The 25,652-nt window shown below is 44.0% G+C and overlaps 1 protein-coding gene across 2 annotated transcripts in view; it reads left to right on the plus strand.

Moving 5' to 3' along the window:
* HAUS6 (HAUS augmin like complex subunit 6) overlaps nucleotides 1-25,652 on the plus strand; it is a 1,011,950-nt gene that overhangs the window by 83,324 nt on the left and 902,974 nt on the right. The window contains exon 1 of one of the 2 annotated variants that reach the window (XM_069625970.1): nucleotides 19,122-19,430. The exons of the other annotated variant lie outside the window; for it this stretch is intronic. Within the exon in view, the coding sequence (XP_069482071.1) occupies nucleotides 19,167-19,430 (264 nt within the window). The 5' untranslated portion in view covers nucleotides 19,122-19,166. Of the gene's footprint in view, nucleotides 1-19,121; nucleotides 19,431-25,652 lie in introns of those variants that run through there. 2 annotated transcript variants of the gene reach the window in all.

The following is a 25,652-nucleotide window of genomic DNA, read 5'->3' on the forward strand; positions in this document are numbered from 1 at the left end:
GCTGGGAATAGGTTTCATTTGCCAACCACGGTTCTATAGCGTCTTTGAATGGAGGGACCTACTTTTGTTTCCATGTTTCCTATTTGTTCGAGCTCTTGCTCCAACTCTGCCTGAAGCTATTTTTTGTTTCTGTCTGAAAGCTGCTTCTGCTATTAAGACTCTGCTTTAAAGGCATACCAAGTTACATTTGCTGAGGTTTCATGCATCAAATTAAAAAGAACTCCACAATCTTGCCTTCTATTTTAACTTTCAATATGGAGTCCCCCAGAATTTCAGATGGGAATCGCCAAGCGCATACCGTCTGAATTGCCCCAGCTATATTTGGGTCAATAATAAAAGGCATGTGGTCCGAAAGTGTGATTGCCCAATGGGTGATTTAGGGGACTGTTCCCAAAAGTGGCTTTGAGACCCAAGCATAATCTATGCAGGAAAAAGACTAGTGAACATGAGGGTAAAAAGTATATCCTTTCTCAGACCCCATAAGTGTTGGCCACACGTCTACCAAGGTTAAACTTATGAGCCTTTTTGTTTTAGCATTTTAGAAGACAAAGATTGCGTAGAACGAGTTACCACGCTACTGTCACGAAGAGGGTCCCAAGCCATGTTTAAATCCCCCAAAAGAATTATTCACCCCCATACCCCCCCCCCCGACCCCACAAAGGCTTCCAATAGCGTGAGATTTTTTAAAAAAAAAAAATACATCCTCGCCTGTATTGGGAGCATACATATCGAGGCCACTGTCACTTCCCTTGAGCAAAGGGCTAAAATTGTGAAAAAATAGCAACCCTCTTTGTGGGTTTTTGATCAGAGCACTTTGATATGGGGAGCTGGACCTATCGTTATACCCCAGCCACCTTCCCCGCTGCAATTTGCCTGTAATACCAACAGATATCGCCGCAGAAGTTTATATCGATCTGCCAAAAATGTGTCTCTTGGAGTGCCACCAAGTCAGGTTGTTAACGCCCCAGGAGAGATTCTAACTTCCTGCGTTTTGCTGGTGCATTCATGCCCCTAATATTCAATATGCTTGAATTATCCAAGTAACATTGATATCATGCGGTAAAAGATCGTTGGAGCGCTGCAATCCTTGAAATTCCACTCGGATACCATGTTTTGCTTCTCCAATTAACCCCCCCAACTCCCCTCCTTGGTTGCTGACCTCCTCCCTTGTTTAGCACCACCCCAACTATCACAACTGTCTCCCCAAGCAATGTCCCCTGTGTGATCCACAGTACCTACCATAACCTGGGGCACAAAACCCCAGCCGTGTGTTAACTTTAACCCCAGGGCAACGTTCACAGTATCCTAGTCCCCCATCTGTTGCCTTAACAGATGAATTCCAAGATGGTGTGCTCAGTCTCTCCATCTCACGATGGAACTTCAGTCAATTCCTAATCTGTTTTCTAATGACTACCTTCATCGATGCTTCATTATTCTGGTGGGTTGGTGATGGGCCCTCTAAGTCGCACCATCCAGTCCTCTTGGTGTTTCGCCCCCTCCTCCCTTGACGGGTTGGTATTGACCACTCCCAGAGTGTAAATTGTTGAACCGAGTGACCATTCTGGGCCTTCCACCATGTCGTCCTCAATTTGTTGCAGGGCCATGCCCGATTCTCGCTAGGTGATCCTGTGCGCTGTATGCCTTCTAGGGATCTGATCAAACCAAAAGGGAAGGTCACTTGTATTTAATTCCTCGCGTCTGTAGTGTTCTGACCACCAGCAGCATCTCGCATCGTTTTTCGAGTGTAATCGGTTAGAGGTCTTGAAAGAGTTGGATCTCATTCCCATTGTATGTAATTGTAGACGACACCTGTGCCTTCCTAGAATCTGTTCTTTTTGTGTATGACGTACAGGCTGCCAAGACGTCACATGGGCGAGCACCAGGGTTGTTCCTTTTCGGGCCAGTTCTATGAAGGTGATCCAGCGAAACCGTGGAAGCCTCATCGCCCGCAATGAAGTCTGCAAAAATGTGAGTTGGTGTCCTTCAGGTCGACATCCAACATAGATTCTAGGCATGTTTATTATCCGTATGATAAAGGGTCTAGATTTATTCTCATGGTCCTCACATTGTATTTCGAGCTTGTGTTAGCCTGGTCAAATCTTCAAGGGCAATATCAGACTGTTTGCTCTTCTTGGATTACACGCTCATTGTCTACACGCTCCCCGAGGGATGCAATGTCCTTGCCGAAATCGGATAATGACTGCCTAATTTCCGTGGTAAAAGAAGTAAACTGCAGTTGGAATGAGGCCAGAAACGTCTCCTGAAATTTCTGGAATTTCATGGAAAGCTCTTTTCACAGACTGCCATTTCTGAGTCGAGGCCGCTAGGCTCCTCACCGGCGTTAGCTGTTCCTGTGTTTCCAGCTGAAGATGACACGGATTGTGTTTAAGGAGTGTTGTGAGAAGCTACAGTTTGAATTTTCTGTCGTTAAAAGTAGCTACATTGTTATGGCAGAGGTGATATGCAATAGGGTGTTATATTTGAGTGCAGGGTGTGTGGAGTGAGAATGTGCCTTTCGAAAAGGTGCAGTGTGAGCGGAGAAATGGGTTGGCTGTACAAACGTCTATTTCATGGGTTCCATCTATGTACAAGGGGCAGTGCTACGTTTCACACGCAATCAAAATGCTCTATGAATGCTTAATGCTCACTCTTGGAGTTTCTTAGAGTAAGAGATTCCTGTTTCATAAAGTGCAGCGGCCTGGCCTGTCATACTGTGCTTTAGAGTTACCTGCAGTGCTAACCAAGAGCGAGGGGGCTCAGAGTTGCCTGGTGGTAGTCTTACGGGATGAATCTCCCGCCCCAAAGGTTTTATTTTTGTTTGTTCTGAATCTATATTGTGATCTGCAGTCCCCCTGCCATTTCAGCCCTTTTGCTGTGCAGTCCTATGATGGCCTATGTGGCTCCTTGGACAGGCATGCTTTTTAAGCACCCGATTTTGGCCCCAGAGTGATTGCTATTCTCACAAATCTGACGCCCGGCTCACCACTTAGCATGTGTGATTGACAGCAAGGCTGATGAATGGGGGTTTTTCTGCATAAAAGCAGGGCCTCTGGGACTGGAACTTCAGAAGTAGCCACAGGACCGAAGAGGGAAGAAGCTGAGCCATCTGCAACGACGACAACACCGGTGAAGATCTGCTGCAACGAACTCGCCACTTTCCCAACGGCAAGAGAAGATCTTTTGCTGGACGAGTCTTCTCCACCTGAGCTGGTGGGACCAACCAGTTCGCCTCTCTCGCCTTCCAAAGACGTCTCTTGGTCGAATCGCCCATGCCAAGCACCCCAGCAGCCGGATAGCCAAGCTTCACCACTTTGACCGTGAATAAAAGGACCGCACCTTTTAATTGGGAACTCCGCGGCTGGTTGCATCTGTGGGCAGTGCAACGACTCCAAGTTTCCTCCTCGACGAGATCCTCTCTTCCCCTGGTCGGAACAACGAACTGCAACCACTGCCAGGAACAACTGCCACTGCTGGAGCTTCCTCTCTCTTAAGGTACTGTGTCCTACCTGGCCTCCCTTTCTACAGATTGCTAAAGGTGACCCTTAAATCCTTGTCTCTTTATACTGGGTTGGCCCCAGACCTTCTAACTTTGTTTCTTGAACTAAACCAACCTTTTTTGAACACTCTGCAAAGATTTTTAGTGCAACTTAAACTGTGATCCTGGGCACATTTCGCTTTGCTCCATTTAAAGTGGGCCTGGCCTATGAACTCTGGCTCTACAGTATATTTTGCCTTTATTCCCTTGCTGTGACTGTGTTGGGACTGTATTATTCTTATGCTCTTCCTTTTTCTCTCCCCCTAACCAAACTATTGGAGTGCCATCTTAGTTAAACGCTCACATCTGTCTTAACAAATAGTGGTGTTTTAACTCTGACTTGTCTAATAGTTATTAAGGGAGGTGTGTATACTTTATCTGACTGTGTTTTAACTTGCTTTTGATTTGGAGTGCTAGTGTATTGCCTAAAGTGTGTTTTAAATAAGTAACTATACTTTTTGATACAAAGCTCTGGTCAGTGTTTGTTTGCTCTACTGTGTTTTTAGCCGTATTGTGTATACTCCACATACTGCCTTACTCTTCTTGAGAGAAGTCTGACTGCTCAGCCACAGCTACCAGGTAAATCTGGGTGGTGCAGACTGCTACCAATTGGGTTTACTGCTTACTCCTGTAGTCTTAATCTTTTTGCAGTGTTCCCTAAGGGAACTGCACAGGATTCTGCCTAACACATTTCTTGACCCTTTTTCTTGGGCATCCATATCTGTTACCCTGTCCATGTCCCTCCCCTCATCCTTGTATGCATTGTGGACCAAAGTATTATGCAATCCTGTGGATCTAAAGGGCATGCTAACCAAAAAGCATCATAGTCCTCTGCATTTGGTGGTGGCACTGCAAAGACCACATGCACTCCTTTCTCGCCCTCATTCACCCTCGGAGGCTGCATCTCAAATCTGCTACCCTTGTCACCAATTTGATTAGCAGGCATTATATACCGTACTTTTCCTTGCAGCAATTGCAATTCTTGATCCTCTGTCCGGCAAAGAAGGCTAGCCTCCAGATGTGCATGGGGACTGTTATTTTGAACAGAGCCGCTAGCCACTCGGGTACCCAGGCAAACAGTGAGTCCAGCCAATTGTCTGAGGCAGTGTCGTGCTTTTCTTTTACCATCTTTTCATTTAGTGTACAGATTTCATAGTCTGCTTCTGAGTGTGTCCCATTGGCAGCATAGTTGGCGGTTATTGCCGTGCAGCTGCTGCCTCCAATTTTATGGCAGACCTTGCCCTCCAGTGCAGTCATTAGATCGAGAACAACCAGATTCTGGAGGGCCACCAGGCACAAGGCCCGGAGCTCTTTCCGCACTGCTTTCAGTCCTTTTTTGGTCACATTAACCTGCTGTAGCACCTCATAGCGGGTAATCTGCAGCCACTTGGCATTTGTGGCTGCTTGTATCCCGGGTAGTAGTAAAGTTGATGTCTTGTTGAAAAGTCTGAAGTGCTGTGGGATCGCATCCAAACTCTGTGATTCTGCTAAGATGTAGTTACTGCTGCTTTTCCTTTTTGCCACTTGCCTTTGTTCGCCTTTCACCTCTTTCTGCTTTTTCCCTTTTCTTTTGCACCAGTGTAGGGAGATAGTTGAAATGTAGTACGTAAGCATGGGGTAGGACTAAGGCAGGGTTGTGGAGGGTCACAAATGCACATACCCCTACCCAGTCTGGTAGCAGTTGGGCAAAGGCTTTAGATTTACAGGCCCACCAGTATTCCATCACTGCCGCCGTCCCTTACTGCAACGCTGCGATGCTCCTAGTCTTCCAGCAGCCAGTGTTAATTCCCATTATGATTTTTCCTGTTGCTCAGAAACACAAGGAAAGCTGTCCGAGTGGCTTTATGTACACTGGTTGTCTCGCGTATATCCACGTAAAGGCATGCACATCGGCGTTCCATATTACCCTGCAGTTAATTTGCTTTCTTCACCTCCCACTAACCCTTCTGCGCGGCACTGAACCATCCCCCGTTCCCATTTCCCATTGTTAAACAAATAAATCCCAATCTGCATCAGGGGTCTGGTGTAGCATCACGGGATATTGTGTCCCGTCAAATTCTTGTAATATATCCGCCTGTGAGCAGTGACTGTCACCCCTCCCCCAACCCCTTTGCGCCCCTTCTGTGATATATTCTAATATTACATGCTTCCCTGGTCATGCTTTTAAGCTGAATATAATTGTCTGCACATACCTCCTCCATCTATTCATTGTTCTCCTACTGCATGCCCTTGAAACCGGCTCGGAGTCTTACATAATGACAGGTGAATTAGACTTCCCCCTTTCTCTGGCAAGAATTGTTTTGGTGTCCCTGTGACGTGCGGGATTAGCGAGCCCACATAGCAACTGCAGTTAGTGCTCTTGGCATACTGTTTCATCGCCTCATACCAGACATTTTCAGATGCCCTGTTGCCTCCCTCCCCAATGAGTCCTAGAAATTCTCAGCACTAAATATACTTCTTAGTACGTGTCCCTTCCCCATTGTCTGTGCATCCCCCCCACTTTTTTATGCATTAAAAACCGGAGAAAGAAGAGAAGACCAAAAACCTAAACAAAATCCTACCCCTATCGTGTTTATATTTTCTCCCATTTCCCCCCCCACTTCTGACATGCCCTACTTTACCTTTACGTGTGGGCTTTCTGTAAAGTCTTAGAGCTAAAAAAAAAAAAAGTCAATGACAATTGGCTTAAACTTCCCATCAAGTTGGTTCCCTTCTCTTCTGGGGGGGTGCTGCTGTTGTCTTTGCGAGTGTTGGAAACGTGAATCCATGCCCTTCTTTCCTTTATCTTCACTGCTGTGGGTGTCAAATACACTACTTCGTAAGGACCAATGAATTTCGGTTCCTCCCACTTCTGTACGAAATTACAGACCAGTATTTTATCACCTGGATAGACGTGCTGCGCTTGTGGGAATTCTTCCTCGCTATGCTATGCGCACCTGTCTGTTCTTCATAGTTTGCTATGCCGATTTGTTACCTGGTGGGAGATGTATTTGAGGGAATTTTGTCATTTCATTTTGATACGTTTGCAATTCTCCCAAAACCTGTGCCGTGGCAATTTAGTGTGCAGGTGGAACGGGCACATGCATCCTCCTGCCAGTTACAATTTCGTGCAGAGTCATATGATGATCTGCACTGGGTGAGTCGCAAAGAGCAGAAATGGCTAATTGGAGGCAGTACTGCCAGTTTTTGCACAATGACGTGGTGGGCTTTGCTAAGCGTTCTTTAAGCAAGCCTTTTAATCGTTAAACTATCGCGTTCGCTTGCATCTGGTACACTGTGCCTATCCTATGTTTTATTCCCAGGAGGTGCGTTATCTCAACACGAAACAAAGCCCAACCTATGACCACTATGACTGTAGACCTCTCTAGGCAGAAACCTCTGACCATCCTCCAAGGCGCCCTCATAAATGTAGGAGCTCATGCCATTTTGAAATACACAACCTCATTACAGAATCAAAGCTTGACATACTAGTAGTCACTGAATCATGGCTTCACCAAGCCTCTGGCCCTCTCCTAACTCTCGCAATTCCACCAGACTATACCATCCTTTGAACGGATATGACCCACTCGCATGGAGGTGGTGTTGCCATCATCGCCAAGACTAAACTCCAATTAAGACCATGCCCCATAGAAAACATAGCAAGTTACGAAATATTGCTCGCCAAACTACCCATAAACAAACTATCCACATAGTAGTGATCTATAGATCTCCTAACTCCAACAGACATCCCTTTAATATTAGCGCCACTCATCAGGCCCAACACCAAATGCGTCATTTTGGGAGATTTCAACCTAGGATTTAATGATAGCCTAGACCCTAAAGTAGAAGCACTGCACTCCTCTCTGAAGGATATGAGCTTTATCCAACTAGTGAATGCCTCCACTCGCATCAAAGGTAGAGCCCTTGATTGGATCCTCTCGCTCAACACAGATACTGCCATCGACTCGATCTCTCCTCTAGACGGGACAGACAACCACAACATCATGTTCACCATTAGCACCAATCCCCCTCCTACCAATCCCAAAATCACCAACTCCTACAAAACCAGAAATCCTCGTAAACTCAACTGAAAACCTAGTGCCCTTGCTCTCCAAATCATTAGATACATTGTCTATTTCCAACGACAAACCCTGCCTACTAGCAGATGCTTACCATAACTGCCCCACCTCTACCATCAATGCTGTAGCCCCTCTCACCACCAAAACGAAACGCTCCACCAACGATCATGTTTTTGTTTCAATGATGATCTTGTCACACTTAGGAGAACTAAACACGCCCTTGAACACACTTTCAGAAAACATCCCACAGCAGAGACTGAAAAAGCCTATCGGGTGGCAAATAAAACCTACGAAACGGCTATTATTACCCACAAAGCTAATGCATATAATGCTCGGATCAGTAACGCTGTGTCCGACTCAAAAGAATTATTCTCAATCCTAAAAGAATTGGAAAATCTAGCCCCGGCCACAAACTCCAATACCAGCAAAGAGTGGTGTACCACTATCCAAGACGCTCTAGCTGCCAAGATTGATCTACTTCAAAATAAAATTTCTACCAAAAAGCAACTTCTAGCAGATGAATCGGCTCCTGTCAATCACCTACCGACCTCTAATGAGAAAAGCAACCCCATCTTCTGCTTCACTCTCCCAAGAATTATTGTTTGATACCATATCTAAGCTCAAAGCCTCCAATTGCAAGAAGATTCTGTCCCAGCGAAAAATAATGTGCCCACTCACTGACACCTATTATAACTAAATTTGTAAACATCTCCTTTAATGCCAAATTGGTTCCTGCCAGCATTAAGGAAGCATGGGTTACAACCCTTCTAAAAAAAAAAATAAATAAAAAAAAATAAAATGCTTCGATCCTTCTGTTCCCACTAATTATAGGCCAATAACAGTCCTGTTGCTACTAAAAATCCTCGACAAAATAGCCTACTGCCCAATCCAAGCACACCTGGAACAGAACCAACTCCTTGGTACCAGACAATCGGGCTTCTGTCCTAATCGCAGTACGGAAACAGCCCTCCTGGACCTCAAAATCCAGATGGATTCCATCAGAGACACAGGAAAACTGTGCATCCTCCTCCTACTGGATTTATCTGCAACGTTCTATCTTGTGGATCATAACAAACTCTGCTCCACCATAGCTAGAGACTTTAACTTCTCCACTGACACTACCACATGGATTAAATCCTTTATAGCGGAACGAACCTCTAGAGTCTCCATAGGCAAAGAAGCTGCAGACCCCCATACCAGTTCCCATTGGAATACCTCAAGGCTCTTGCCTCTCACCCACACTCTATAACGCATATACTAAGCTTCTCTTCTCAGCGCTAGACGATATGGGTGTCATCTACACCCAATTTTGCAGATGACACCCTGCTCCTTATCCCACTCTCAGGGAACTACACCCAAGATACTGACGATCCACAAAATCAATGCCATTAAACAGCCTCTGCCTCAACGATGAGAAGACAGATTTCTCATCTGTCAATCCAAAATAAGTGCACTTCATCCACACTACTTTGCCATCAAGATAGATGGTTCTATGATACCGGTACTGAAAAATGTAAACCCTTTAGGAGTATATTTGGACTCTAACCATCAGCGCTCTCTCCCACCTCCTACACCTCTAAACTTATCGCACTAAGTCGCTAATTCTTGACCCCTACCAGTTGCATTACCCTAGCCAGGGCTTTGATATTATCAAGGCTTCACTACTGTAATGTACTATTACTTGGTACATCCATCTCGAACCTCAACAAATTACAACTTTTACAAAACAAAGCCCTACGAGCCACCCTCAGAATAAGAAAATCTGACCACATCTCCAAAACTAGAAGAGAACACCACTGGTTAGCCATCAAAGCCAGAGTCGTCTTCAATACTCTGTGCATCACCTTCAAATGCCTCAATAAAAATGCTCCCATCTACCTTAACCATGCGATTGCCAAAAAAGAAATCACTAGATCCCTAAGATCTAATAACCATTCACTCTTAGCAATGCCCTGTTAAAAAAATACCAGAGCTGGGGGCAGTATCTTCCAATATCTAGCCCCTAAACACTGGAACTCCCTACCGCTCACTATCAAAAATGAGGAAACTTTTACTGGTTTCTAAAAATTGCTAAAAATCTGGCTATTTAACCTATACCATAATAACCGCCATCATATTACCTGTAAATAACTCTGCACTTGTGTGTACCACTTGCATTGTAAACTGTGCTCCTTACTTTGTATGCCTTGTTGTTAACATCTCTGGATCTGTACCACTGCTTTGCTGCTAATTCTACTGTAACTGCGCCGTAATGGCTTATTAATGTATGTTTTATTAAGCTGTCTGTAACCTCGCTGTGATACCTAAGGTTGTGGGCGTGTAACAAATGCAATAAAATAAAAAAATTAAGAAATGCAATGAATCAGACAACACAATATAATTGGGTAAGTCATTTTATGGCGGTAGGGCATGATGCAGGACTGAGCATTGTCAAAGACAGACAAGCAGATGGCGATGACAATACTACGGCACGGTCAGGGGTACTGACTGGTGGGGAAGCATTACCTCTGGTAGCATAGCGAAGACGGGCGAAGATAAGCCGCGTGAATTATATCTGAGTCACGAAAGTTAATTATGGCTCCTGGCTCCATGAGTTGAACAGGGGCAAACCGCCTTGATCTGCCCTTAGTCTTGGGCTAGCTCTTCCGCCTGCCGGCAGATGTTGCGTGGCGTTATTCCGCTTGGTTGCCTAGCAACAAAGAAAGCAGAGCCTCGTTATGGCCACCTACCGGACTGCAAGCTCGAAGGACTTGACCTATGTAGCAATTAAGCAAGCACACAAAGGCAGTTTTCTTTTTGAAGATATGTTTTAATTGGGACCCGAACTACATTTCAAACACGTTTTGTAAGTGCATTCGTCGATATGACAAACATCGCTGTCCCTAACAGAAGAATGAATTCGGAAAATGTTAGCAAGCAGAGACAGATTTTGCTGAGTTTCAATTAAAAATGTAACTTTCTTTTGTTTGTTTTTGAACAGCGCTTGCACTTACTGGAGAGTCAGGTTTCGGATGTTTTAATTGTAGATATGAGATGCTAGAATACCTGTGATTGGTGTAATGAGTCACTCACTTTTGAGCAAAGACTCTGCTGCCACTGACCATTTATAGTAATGTACCCCATTGAATGCAAGGCTGAATGGATATAAACTAGATTGTGCATAGTCAACGTTTTACAAGCTGTTTACATAATTAGTGTGTAAATTAAATTAGAAGTGTAAAAATGATCTGCCTCTGCGTGATTATGCACACAGCACTGGAACTCGGCAAAATACAATTGCACAATACTGGTTTGCTTTCACTGGAAAGAAAAGCATAATTTGTTAAATGTTAATTCTCAATTGCACCTTAGTTTTCCATCTTCTACATTTTACACTCCTAAAATGCTAGGAAAATACAGTGCTTCGGTTTGCTCCATGCGCTGCAGCACAGCAGGCGCTGAATGGAAATAAACCATTCCTTTTTATCACAGTGTGCAGTTTATTTTTTTTGAAAGGCCTCCGAGAAATAGATTGTTTCAGAGGTTTTTAGCCAGGGCTTGCAATTACATCCATGTAGATAAAAATCAAAATACGCCTTCTGGTTTCTGTCAAGTAATTTGACCTTTGCACTGCCCTCTGCTCTAAACTTGTGTGTAAATGTACACAGGAAAATAGTAAAGCTATCACATTTACAAGATTTTTATGCGTAAAATGCCTGCTACGCACCTTATCTGGAGGCCTGGGTACATATAATGAAAACTGTTGGACAGGAGAGGAAAGAGGGCATACCAGATTAGCCGGGAAGTTGCAGATTTAAGAACCAGAACACCCATGTTTAATCCAGGTGTCCCCATGTAAGCGAAACTGTTGTTGGGATGCACGTAAAGTTCCCATACACGGCTAAATGATTCAGGCTAAGAATAATGTATTTACACACAAGAAAGTGAAGGTACGTGGCTGCAGGGAGCTGGGAGAGCGCAATTTGGAGAGACCAATATATTTTTAAAGTAGTTAGAGGCTTAGGTAGGTTCATGTATAGGGCATAGTTGATGCTATGTAGCAGTAGTGAACTATGTGGAACGATGAGGATGTAGACGGAGGGCCTGGGTGCAGGAAATAATGAAGCATCGCCATATTGGATGTGAGGCCTAGCATTTTGCATTGCCTGTTGGAGGTGTAGCAGTGCGGCATATGCGAATAATGGCATTGTTTAATTTGTATCAAATTGTAAGCCTGTGGAACACGATTGGAATGTGAATGGCAGAGTGAGGGTAGGGCTGCGCCCGTTCAGAAGGACAAATCATGGGATCCAGATCAGAGGTCTCGAGCTGCCAAAATGCTTGATTTAGGGCACTGGGTTACTGTGGACAATGGGCGTCGTATTTGAACTGGCAGGCAGCTGGAAAATGGAGCATGCAAATCCATCAGAATTGGGCCAATTAATGTGGTTCTCAAGAGAGCAAGATGGTTTACCGAGGGTGGGCAAATGAAGAGGGGAGCAAGGAGCTGAACATCCGGTGATTTGTTATACGAAGAGCACGAGGTGATGCCAACAAATCTAGTTCAGAACTGGTGTGCCTGCGCGTCTGTTATCGAGGAGCGCACTAATATTTCAGAGCGTCAATTTCACCTCAGAGTTGTCCACTGACCTCATACTAATGACGAGGTGCACACCATGTGAGGAGGCAGATGTGGCGGGGTAACATTCCAGGTCATTTACCAATCCAGTAGCTGTGAACCAAGGTGACAGACTAGGGAATCCTAGAGGGTAGAAGTAGATTAGGAAGTGGCCAATCAGTCAAGGGACTTCAGGGGACTAGTAGTATGCATGTATGTGGTATCCAATGAGGGTGGGGGGGGGATTAACACTGTATATTGATCACATCATGAGTGATGATTTTGTTTTCTTAAAAACCTCATACTTGCTTTGAACTGAGAACTCTGCATCAGGTTGTTTCTACGGGACCTTCGGATACCTTTTTTCCTTTTGGTATACAAAATAAATCGTTTTCCTTACAAAGCAGTGCATCGAGTCCTTTTTTTTTTTCCTTCGAGGAGTGTTTATACTGATGATCAGTAAACTGTTGTATGTGCACTATTACACAGAAACGGGTGTTGTCTAGAAGTAGTAGGCCTTGGAGGAAGGCTCCCAGTTTGTATTGATTTTTCCATAGGTTGTCTTTATTCATGCCTATTGTCTTTATTTTTGTATTACTCTACGTTGAATTTTTGTATTTTTGCTTTTTTTAACCAGGTGCAATTTACCACATTGCTTCAAATTCGAAAAATGTGCATTTAGAAATTACCTGCAAACATACAGACCTACAGTTAAAAAAAAAAAAAATGGGGCTTTTTTTTTTCACACCAAATCCAACTGCATGGCTACTGTCACTGTTGCTGACCTGGGACACTAGGGCAGCAGAAATGTAAACCACTTAAAACAGGGTAGAAAATTGCTTAACACGCCTCCCAGATATTGGTTTTTTAAATTGTTGACCTGCAAGGCTTGGCTGACAGCATGTAAAGAGGTGTAAAAGGTTTCCTTTTCCCCGCCTTCCCGACCTCCCTCCCGATGTGATTGGCCCATTGAGACCAGGGCAAACAGAGGCCTAAAGACTTGGTGCCCGTGCCGCACCAATGCCATTACTGGCAAACCCCTCTGGGAGGTACGATCGCCCTGGGCCCATCCACCATAGTCTGCCCCCAAAAGCATTTTTTTTGTGTGCTTAAAATGCGCGTAATGCACGCTCTTAGCGTGGATTCCCCCTCCAAGTCTCCCCGCTTCCTGGTGTCCTTTTCCCCGCCTTCCCGACCTCCCTCCCAACGTGATTGGCCCATTACACCCTCATAATGACACCCCAGGGCAGCCCCCTGCCCGGCAACCCCCTTGGCTAAGGGCCTGAGGCAAAGGGCGGCTCCAACAGAGGTGGCACCAGTAGTGTCTGCGGGGGAAGCCAGTAGTCGGCAGACACCAACAAAAACTGAGCGTGGCATGGGTGGGGTGTAGAGCAATTGCTCTATTCCAGAAAACCCCTGCAACTCTACCTTACCGTTCCATAGCATAGACTGCCTTAGACTTGGAAAGACTTGTGACCACTGCTAATGGACTGTAAATGTTGCCCTGCAATACATACCTACTAACCTGCCAATGTAAGCTAGTACAACACCTGGAGGGAAATGTAAAGATTAGCCTGCGTCGCATCTAGATGAGATCAAGATTGTTAGCATGCACCACACAGAAAATTCTTAACATGTGCACACATAGATGGAATCCTCAACCTAGCCAGCGTCGCATCTAGATAGAACTGTGAATGTCAGCATGTGCCACACTTAGTTGGACTGCTCAACCTAGCCTGCGTCGCATCTGGACAGAATTATAAATGTAAGCATCTGCACACATAGAGGGAATTCTTAAACTAGCATGCACCACATCTAGACAGAACTGTGAATACTAGCATGTGCACATATAGAGAATTCCTTAGCTTAGCACGTGCCACATCTAGATGGAATTGTACATATTAGCATATGCAGCACTTAGATGGAATCCTCAGCCTAGCCTGCGTCGCGTTTCGATAGAAAAGTAATTCAATGTTTGATATACGACTCCTGCCAAGCCTGGACCAAGCGTGAAAGCATGAATCAATAACCAACCCACTAACAATTTCACTCCTCTACATACACCTCTCAAACCAAACACAACCACAAGCCTTATCGCAGCAAACCGCACAAACTTCACTACATTGAAACAACAAAACAAACCACACATAGACTCGCACAACACCACACGACGACTACCAACCGTAAAACACCCCAAGCCCAGCCAACGGACCCACCGGGCTGAGGCTGCCAACAGCCCATCACTGCTATCTTGCACTTTTCCAGCTCATTCCCACTAACTCACCCTCCAACCCCCCTCCCTTTTTTCAGAGCCTCCAGAGCGCCAGAGGACCACCCCGGTGGTGTTAGTGCACGGTACAAATATCCTTTAGCATTAAAGGAATGGTTCGGTCAAAATGTTTTATTGTCCCTACTGGTCGTCCATGTGTTTTTAAGCCTAAGTCGCATGATTTTAGAAAAATTTCCTATGGACCTTACCCGAGTTTTCGTCCATTAAGCGCACGCGAAAACAGGCACCAGGGTGTTGCCATTTTGTGATAATCCTATCACTTGCCCCATCGCCCTGGCTGACCTGCTTTTGCGGCACTAAATCATATCCCCCGCCCCTGAGCCTGTCATCAGCAGACGCGTACCACCTATTTCACAACGCCAAAGCACGTCTCGTGTCAACAATCGCTGCGCTTAAGCTAATGACGTGTCGCCATGGAAACGGCAGGAAGCCTCTTTACACAAGAAGTATAAACAGACCGTTTCACAACACATAGCAGCAGATTTTCGATTCCATTCCTCTCTCTGTTACTTTGAGTATTCTGTGACTCGTTTCTGTGCTCTGGTCAGCTACCTTTGCCGCTTGTAGCCCGTGTGAACACCTGTACCATCGCTATAAATTATTTTAGTTTGTTTACCACACAATGGCTACAATAATGCCCTACATGTACGAGCCCGAGTATACCGAGGAGGAACTACTGGAAAGGGAAACACGCAAAAACGATGGGGCTTTGGACGGCAGTTGGCAGGACGAATCAACGGATGAAGACACTGGACCTAGTCGCATGGACGGTGTTTCCACCTGGTGCACATGCAATCGGTGCAAGCTAATGCCAACAGAGGAGGAGAACTGCTGCTGCTGTGAAAACTCGGGATGCGTGGCCTACATCTCAGAAGGCAAGCCACGACCGCAATGCATCACCGAGCTGCCAGACTTCAGGGCAGCCTGCCTCACACGGTCCGTGTTGAGGATAATGATGGTGCTTATGCACGAACTTCGCAACTGTTCGTCCTCGTAATCCGAGTAACGAGTAAGTATACTCTGCTTGTGATGCCACTCCTATTTCATAGTCTTCTACTATATCCAAAATTACATATAAATATTATGTTAACGCATGAAAGTCGTTCAATAGTGTGCAGTCTCTAGATAGCATTTGTCCAAGCAGAATGCCATTAGTTACAAGAATTGTCATTGACAACAAACATTTAATAAACTTATCTTGTTCATTTAAAAACAGTTTGTATCATTCTTTTTCACAGGTGGTACCGGCTGGTGGCCTATCGTTCCTTTACATGGTGGCTTCACGGGATGCTTGGACACCGCGTTCGAAGAGTAATACCCGCCTGTGCCGTTCGTGCCATAAGAGAAACTTTCCCGAGTGACAGCGGTCAGTACAGGGGATTTTCCCTCGCTGTGCTGCAACCTGACCTGTACAATGTGTAAAGTCTTGTATTTTTGTGCCATCAAAATAAGATAAAAAATAAAATACCACATATATTTCAACAGCGGTTGTTTCGATTGTTTAAATGGATAAAGTGTGTCTCCATTCAAGGATGGACGTCAGACATCAGTGCTCCGAATGGGTGAAGGTCAGGTCGCTGTGAAGCGGGGTGGTCACTATCTAAGCTAACATAATATATTCTCAGTCTTTCAGTAGGTTATGTCTCTATAAAAGTCACACATATATCTATACTATCAATTAACACACTGGTTGAAGTGTGGGTCTGTGCTCACAAGAATCTCCGGTATGTCATTTGTTATTGATAGGCAACAATATACTGTGGTAGGGGTCTAATGTTAGTTGGGGATCTGCTATGTGGGCATCATGGCATGGTCAGTGGTCTGGCACATGAAGAGAATACCTTGCAAGGACACAGGGTCAGAATGGCAGTAAGTTTCCACTGGCGACGGTGCGTGGGCAAGGACACGTTTGTGGAGATGAACGAGCTATGTGCTTAGTTCAGGCTGGTTCACATGCAGGACAGTGATCTCGGAGGAAGATTGATGTGTTACATTTATTAGCTGTTGTAAATACCTCCAGAGTTTTCCAGTCAGAGTGGGAACGAGGGTGGGGGCCATGTGCTCTGCGCGCTGTACTATCGCAGTGAGGCCTGGTCATCAAGATGGAAGTCGAAAGGGGGTACAAAAATGGATGCCCCGTGTCCTGCTCAGTGGTCCCATCTACGCGAATGTCAACCAAAGTTAGCATCACATAAGGGCAAGGGGCGAACACACTACTGGAGGCACTTGGTCCGAGTTTCTACTGAGAAGTAAAGGATGAGAGGGGCCTGATGGCCCCTCGCTCCCACACACTTGCCTGCACGCCCACTGGCCCATCCATCCATCCATCCCCCTCCCCTATCAAAGGCATTTCGCACCAGTGGATGAGCGTTGCCATGGTGTGCTGTCAGGGGCGATAACGGCCAAGGTGCCAAACACCATGTACACTTCAAAAGGTATCCCATGCCAAAGGGGCAATCGCTCACATGGCCTCCTCAGACCCCGTGTCTCCAGGCAGTCTTCCCCCTAAGGCTGGCCGCCCCCCCCTGCAAACCACATAATACCACGACATACACACGTCATTAATTCACAAACACACCCCTGTTTCTAATACTTTATAAACCACTTGATATGTCTCATGAGAACATCTTTGTGCTTTGCAAGTCAACTCCTGAACGTTCTACCTGAGAAGCACTGAGATCTATGCTAATCTGCTCGTCGTCGTGCCATCTGTGACCGCTTTGAGCAAACTTGTCAGTGTGCTACCTGTGGCCATCTTCCTGTTCTCCTGCAACATACTGCTCGGCCTGCTGAATCCAACTGTTTGTTGGTCAAGGTAAGGCCATGTATCTTAGTCATATTTCGGTCATTTTTAAATTTCTATCTATTTGCGATTAGAGTACCCAATAGTGGTATGTTCATTTGGCTCATTGCTATTGACTTGAGTTTCAATTTTTATGCTATTGATCTATTTATTTTCATCTGTGTCAATTGTCATCTAATTGCATCCTTCGGGGGTCCATTCTATAATGTAAGCATGTTGCCTTCTCGTGCAAGACAAAACATCCAAGGGACGAATCACATGTTCAGAGGTTAGTCACATAATTTACAAATTTCTGCCACTTATGCAAACACTAAGCCGCACATGATGAACTGGTATAGTTCCGGCGAGTTAAAAAAAAAACTTTGCATTGAACATTGTATGGTTCATTTACTTTTGTATCACATTTTTATTCATCAAGATTGTTTAATAATGTCGATATTTACTTTTCAGAATTTTCAACAATGCCTGCCTGTTAGATTAGCGGTCGCCCTTCGAAGACCCAGGCTAAATCTGAAGGCACTACAATGCATGTATTCCCGAAAACTGTTGATTGAATAAGAGAATGGGTCAGACATTGCGGATATCCACTGCATGAGCTTGAAGTAGAGTCCAACAAGTCTTTGAGGACAAGAGGGGTGTTCGATACCGCATCTGCAGCCGGCACTTTCCCCTCGAACATGTACCCCACATTTTGGCTAACAAAAAATAAACGGCGAACGGCACGAAAATTGCTCGCAAACACTATTCCCACTCTATTCGTCCGCATTCCGCCACTGGTGAGTCAAGTGTCCGTTTTTAGCTTTACGCCTTGCGGTAGTGTGTAGGTAGCCGAATGGATTAATTGATATTTTAGGTGTTTCCAATTTGTAATACTTTCGACATTGATATGAGTGTATAGCTTTTTGAATAATTACATTTATCAATATATTATTTTTACATTTCATAACCCACAAACAAAATCTATATATGGGCACAGGGAACTGTGCTAAATTGCGCATTTTCAAATACATTACTCAAGTATTCTGTCTCCTTACATGGCAATTTTAAATATTGGTATTTCATTATCAAACACTAATTTACCTTTACAACTGCTTGACTATCCCTTGAATCTGAAGCAAGAACATTCTACATCCTTGACATGGTCGCAGTTATCAACCACTTCTAGCGCGTATCAGGTAATCTTACTTGGCTATTCCGCTACAGACTTGTTTTATGCATGTCAAGTAATAGTTTTTATGTATCGTGTGATTAGTTTACCAATTGTTTGCTTAGTGCTTTCCAATGGATATACACCTTGGTTATCGTCGCCTGGTGTTTGTTTTCAGTTATAATTCGTGTTATCCATACTAATGCAAGTACTGTCTTTCAGGGAGATGCTGAAGCGTCCACCACATTGACACCAGCCCTAGATGTTCTTCAGCAGCACGAGGTATGGATACTGACAGCTCCATCGAGCGTGATCATATAACGTGATTCCATTTGCTATAGTTTCTTCCCTATTAACGCAAGTACTGTGTTTCAGGGAGACGATGGAGCTTCCACTACAATCACGGCATCCCATTTAGATGATGCAGATGTAAAGAAATCGGAGAAATAAGTCAATTAAATCTGATCTTATTTAACTATTCCTTTTTTCTTTTAGACAAAGCATCATTTGTGGTGATCTCTTTATATGTACCTGTGCCGTCGACCCCAAGTGTGTGCATTTTTACAGTATTGAAAACCATACTAACGCAAGTACTGTGTTTCAGGGAGTTGCTGATGCCTCCTCTCCAATACAATCATTCATGGCAGTCCATGCAGAGCCAGAGGTATGGATGCTGACGGTTCCATCGAACTAGGTCATCAGAGCTCGAATACTTGTCGTTTGATTGTTCTACACAATGTTTAAATCGTGTTTAGCTATTGAGATGTACCTGTGTGTTCGTCCTCGTGTGTTTTATGCTAACAATATTGTGATGCATAGTAATGAAAGTACTGTGTTTCAGGGAGTCGATGGAGCATCAATCCGTGCTGTCTATGCGGATACAGAAAATATAGTCGTTGCAGCGCAACAGGAAGGGAAGAGATGCGGAAACGAATCAGAACTACATCGTGCAGATGTTGAAGGTCGAGTCAAAAAAGTTGCAAAGAAAAACAAAACTAAGGTTAGTTACAATCAGTTCATAACTTTAGAAACATTTTTGTGCTGGGGACTAATTTGTTTTTTTCCAGTCAATTGTACTATAGTTTATCTTCAGTTTAAACTGAACATCCCTTTTCCAATCTGTCCTCCTAGTTACCCGTGGGTGTACGAACTATACATACACAGACAGTGAAGCGAATATGAGATGTTGCTTGCCAGACCATTTACACTATGGAGGAACTATTCATTCAGACGCCGCGTGTTGAGACTAGAGATGCTCATGTCCAATGGGCAGAACATGAAATGAATGTCTGGAGAATCCAGTAAAGTTGTAATGGACCATTGCTACAGTGCGACTGCAACACCACAAGATGATGATGCTGAATGTATTGAAGATAACTCTGAAGTAGTCGCAGATCAATTCACGCAATCTACACCCAGAAATTGCCACCAAAACAGCTGTCAACATTGTTGTGTTCTCACATCAAAGTTGAAGTAACAGATGTTGAAATGAGAGAATGAACCAGCAGCAGCATTCACCGACGCATCAGAACCTGAGATCGGCAATATTTATTTCAATGCTGCTGCTATGTCCTCAACGATGCAGTCCGAAACAAGTGTGATGCCGGATGACAGTCTAATGAAAGAGGGCAAATACATAGTATTTGACAGTTGTTTGATGGATATTATAAGTATGCTGAAATGTGGGCATTCTGTCAGAGGGAAAGTATGTCGGAAGCCATTGATTCATTTGACTCGTCAAAAACAAGGCAGCAACGTCACAATACATGCCGCCTGTAGATTAAATCATACGTTCTCAGGGTCTGCACAACGGATGCTGGGGAACCTGCCAGCAGGCAATCTATTGTGTGCAGCTGCATCATTTTTTAGTGGCTCCAGTTTTAGAAAGTTAAAGTCTTTCTTTCAGTTTGTGGGACTCCATTTCATTTCTAAAAAAGCAGTACTACAGATACCAACGTGATTATCTATTTCGGCCCATTAGTGATGCTTGGGAAATTGAACAATTGTCTCTAGCAAGTACATTCGAAGGCAAACTATTCAGGCTAGCCGGCGATGGACAGTGCGACAGCCCTGGATTTTCTGCCAAGTACTGCACCTACCACTTTCAGGACATGGATAGTAAGAAAATTGTGAATTTGGTGGTCGTGCAGGAGTCCCAATGTAAATCCTCAGTGGCCATGGAGAAACTAGGATTTATAAAATCAGTGGAATATGTACAATCGAGGGGAATGCACATCGACCTCTTAGCCACAGACGGACACATTTCAATTACCAAGACAATGAGAGCAGTTCCCACATATTAAACAACAATTTGATGTATGGCATCTTGCTAAATCAATCAATCAATAAGAAAATCTCGGCTGCAGGGGGGAAAACAAAGTGTGGAAAGTATTTCACAGTGGTCCCAGTCTATCACCAACCATCTTTGGTGGAGCTCCAAAACTTGTGAAGGGTCAGTGGAAATCATACTTGAAAAATGGGGGTCACTGATGCACCACTGTACAACGTGCACTGCTGGTCAGAAAACCTACATTTCCACCAATGTGAACATGACCCTTTGTCCCCAGAGGAGGCACGGAAGAAGTGGTGGTTGGTTCCATCTTCGCCCACACACAAAGCCATTGAGAAGATTGTTTTCGATAAAACTCTTATCAAGAAATTTGAGGGGGCTGACAGAATTCTGTCACACAGAAGGTTTGGAAGTGTTCCACAATAAGTGCCTAAAGTACAGGCCAAAGCGCTTGCATTTCAGAATGCAGGGCATGAAATATAGGACTCTACTTGCGTTCTTGGCCCATAACGAGAATGTGTGCCGTGAACAATCTAGAACTACAGGTAATGTAGGGATGCTTCGCTACACTACGGCCTTTGCAAAAAGAAGTAAGCAATGGGTGATCAAACCAGTCTGAGGAAATGGAGTTCGACTTTGTTAAAGGCCTTATTGTTGCTGTACTCGAGAAGCACAGATATGGAATTTTGAGCGTTTCTGTGCAGAGCACTGATGCATTGCCGCCAAACATTGCCACTGTGCCATGTCCACCCAAAGAACAGCTCGTTGAGTACAAATCCCAGTTTAAATCATTATAATCTGATTGTCTTTTTGTAAAAAAATGTTATTGTACAGTGTACATACAAAGTATGCAAACCCTAACCCCCTACCTTCACCATCCTGGGTGGCGAACAACCTAGGTGTCATCTTTGACTTCTCTTTCTATTCACCTCATATTGCTGACCTTGTCAATATGTGTATGTATATATTTTTGTTGATGTAACTAAGTTTCGCAATCTCGTAAATGCTGCGCACTTATAACCGAGGGGAGGCTTGCGTATTGCAAATAATAAAACAAACAATAAATCTCAATATCAAGTCAACTCCTCGGGTACTTTATACTTTCCCTGACCTTCCCCTAAAAAGTCAATATCCCCATAGTTATGGTTCTGTAGGGCTGTAAAGCTCGCGGACAACGAGGACAAAATTTGGGGGCCTTAGAACGTGCCAAGCGAGCCGTTGCAGATGGGAGAGAAGCCAGTTTGCATTTGCACATTGAGGCCTAGTACATGGATGGATTCGAAAATTCAAGTTCTCACAGATGGCTTTACTACGGGATGTTGCAAAGTAAGAATGTATGCTCCTTTCCAGTGAAGGTCAGCGGCTTTGATTTTCAGCTCGCGGCCTGAAGAGGCCCACAACTCACACTGGCAGTATAAGGTTCTATTGTTTTTTGACCTTGAGAGTCACGGACCATGCCGAAAGGACTTCATTTGAAGGAGGTGGGCAATAACTTAAGACGATAAGGCTGAAAATTCTGAAACTAGACAGTTTCATGTTAGTTCAGTATACGAAAAATCGTTGTCACGAGCACAGTGGATTTACGGACTGCATTACGCAGAGACACAATTGAAATTGCAAATATAATGTAACTCACTCTTTAGACGCGATTATAACGGAATGAAGAGCAAGTAAAACGTTTGTGGGATCGTCTTTGTACCGGGCACATGGGCATGTATGTCCACATTCCACACGCATGTAGACAGTAGTTTCTCATTGTGTTAACCTCGATTTATTTCGTTATTTTTCGCATTGATTTTAGAGCCGAACATTCTCCATTGCACTATCCTTGCAAGCAAATAGTTTCTGATCGGCCGTAATAAATAAAATGAATAGTAGTAATAAAGATTGGCTGGCGAGACTATTTATAATTTTTATGTTTTCAAAACAGGTATATCCTACCCTACTGCTACTGCCACCAGTTTCAGACCCCAGCAGATGGTTTTTTCAACCGTCAGCTGCAGCTTCTCGTAAACAACTGCACCACTTTGACGATCTTATGGGACGATCGCCAAGGGCCCATATGCCCTTATGTGGTGCTAGCGGCTAGAAGCAACATAACCTTTACGCTGGCCTAGTGCCTAGTTGATGGAACAGCCTTGCGGTTCACCGTGCGACCAAAGTGCTTCTTTTAACGAAAACCAACACCCTGTGTACCATAAAGAACAGCGCGTGACTCATGATAAAACGGAACAGCATTTGCAGATAGAGAGAAGAAAAAAAATCACATTCCGATTTAATATGCCAATTGATGAATATTCTATAAACATTTAATGTCAAATGTACTTTACCAAATGTACCGTGTTGCTGTTTGATTTTAAAGTAGAGAGTCATATTCCGAATTGTGGTGCGCTGTGTTGTGAGTTGATCTGTGTTGGTTTCCGGGTTCTGTGTGAAGTCGCGTAGAAGACGAATGGGCGCGTTTGCCTACGCAGCACAGTAACGTCACGGAGAAAGGCGGGGAATATGAATGTTTTGTTAATGTCACGCTCAGGGGCGGGGGGGGGGATGTGATTTAGTGCCGCAAAAGCAGGTCAGCCAGGGCGATGGGGCAAGTGATAGGATTATCACAAAATGGCAGCGCCCTGGTGCCTGTTTTTGCGTGCGTTTAATGGACGACAAACTCGGGTAAGGTCCATAGGAAATTTTTCTAAAATCGTGCGACTTAGGCTTAAAAACACATGGGCGACCCGTAGGGACAATAACATTTTTTGACCAAACCATTCCTTTAACTTTAACATTAAAGAGAAGAGATAGGGAACACATGTTCGATATTTCCAGTGACTCGTATTCTTTACCTTTTGCTTAGTCCTGAAAAAATGGACCTCGTTGCACAAAAACATTAAAATGTCATACATTTTATTACCAATATATTTAAAAAAGTTTTATCAATTGTTACTTGTAGAGAATTGTTTTAGATTTGTATGTCATTTCTGGAAAACACCTTCCAAATTGTAAGACAAAATACAATAATCAAAACATTAGACACATACACACATTACTCACAAACTGCTGAGTAAAACCACATATAAAGCCACTATAGGATGCACGGATAAATTGCACTTGATCCAGTTTGTGAGTACTACATTCATAGGCCCGACATGTTTCTGTCCCTAAAACCACTTGGTTCGGACATTCAGTGTTAAGTGCTAGCTTCTTTCCATATTTACTCAAGCTTCCAATTCTTGTATCTTGTGTGTTCACATTCATTTACTAGGCTTACTGCTCCTTATGCATGGTAATCCCACATATAGGCGAAAAATCAATTGAACAACCTATTCAATAGGTGATATATTTTATCATGGCCTCCAAATGTCCCAGAAACAACACTTCATAGTAGAGTGACTATGCATGTAACACAATTCGGACTGAAAAACCTTTCAAGGGAATGCCATGTGCAGCTGTTTCCTGCCTGCGCCACTCTTATTGGACTCACTTCTAGTGCACTGTCTGTGATTACAGTCGCAGTCGTCCTCTTATCCCTCCGACTCATACAATGCCGGGAGCTCCTTGTAGAGGGGTACTTCTGTTTCTGCTTGCACCCTATGTGAAGTGCTTTGCCATAACCCTAAACCATTTCCTGAACCGATTTTTTTATTTATTTTTTTTTAAAATTCATATGCAAACTGTAATTTTTGTTGGTGCCACATATCAATTGCTGTTTATTAACATGTTGCAGTTTTAGGTTTCCAATAAATAATAATCTTAAACTCATCAAAAAGCAGTCACCTAGGTGCAGGATATTTTTCCATCCATGTCTGTGATATGGCGGCCAAGGATTTTCAGTGTTCTCAACGATACTTGAACATTTTGTGAAATAATGCCACTGATCATAATCATGGTTTCCTAATTTACCCCCAAACTGTTATTTGGCCAATATTTTTTTTCACTCTGCTTCAACCTTCCTATCTAATAAAGGTGGCTCTTGGAAGTATACTGTACAGTAGTAAGTGCTACTTCAAAGAAAGATAACCAGAACTTCTGGATTCTAATTCAGAATTCTCTTCTTGACCAAAGTGGTTTGATCTTGGGCATAGTTTCTAATTGGGGGGGGGGGGATAAGGGCAGGGTGCGGTGCAGACTATTCTGTACGATTTCCAACCCAAATATGTTGTGTAACATTCTCAGTCTGCACGATCTTAGCGGCATCGTATTTAACTTAACTTACCTAGTTGTGCAATATCATTACACTTCAATTTTGATTCGACAATCCTAGTATATTATAAGGTTCACCTCTGGAACATAGAAAGTCCAATTCCTGACCGCTGAGTTCCTCTCACTGTCCATTGGGTGTTTTTCTTTTGTTTTTTGGTGCTGCCTTAACTATAGTTCCTCAGTAAATTCCATCCAGATCTCAATGGGGGTGCAACTCTCTGGGACACTTAACCCTGAGCGGCCTCTTCTCCCCCCTGTCCCCTATTCCTGTTTTCATAGCATCATTCCACTGGCTCAATTTGGTTGTTGTTGGACCCTTTACTCTGCGCTTGGAGAATCGGACAGGGCCCTGGTACCATCCTCCCAGTGTGGTGACAGTCACTTGTCTGGGGCTCGTTGTCAAAAGCATGACCTATGACTCTCTATATAGGGTGACTCTTCTGCATTCTTTGTCCTGAAGATGCCGCAATGCCTGTTCTGTTGTCCTTGCCAATCAAGGAAAGAGTGGTCACCTCAGTCTGATATTCTGGATTGCTTGCATCCACTGGATCTATTCTTTGGGACCCTTTGACTCGCCTTGGGGCCTTTGTTAATCTACTTTCTGTCAATAATGCTCATCAGTAACTGACTACAACCATCCAGGCTGGAACCTCAACCTTTCCAGCTATTCTCGGAGCACTCTGCAATCTCTAAATATAGGTGATGGTGAGAAGTCTTAAGGATCTGGACTCTTCAGTG

The sequence above is a fragment of the Ambystoma mexicanum genome, chromosome 6p (genome assembly GCF_040938575.1).
Source record: "Ambystoma mexicanum isolate Mex_15411 chromosome 6p, UKY_AmexF1_1, whole genome shotgun sequence".
NCBI classification, from domain to species: Eukaryota; Metazoa; Chordata; class Amphibia; order Caudata; family Ambystomatidae; genus Ambystoma; species Ambystoma mexicanum.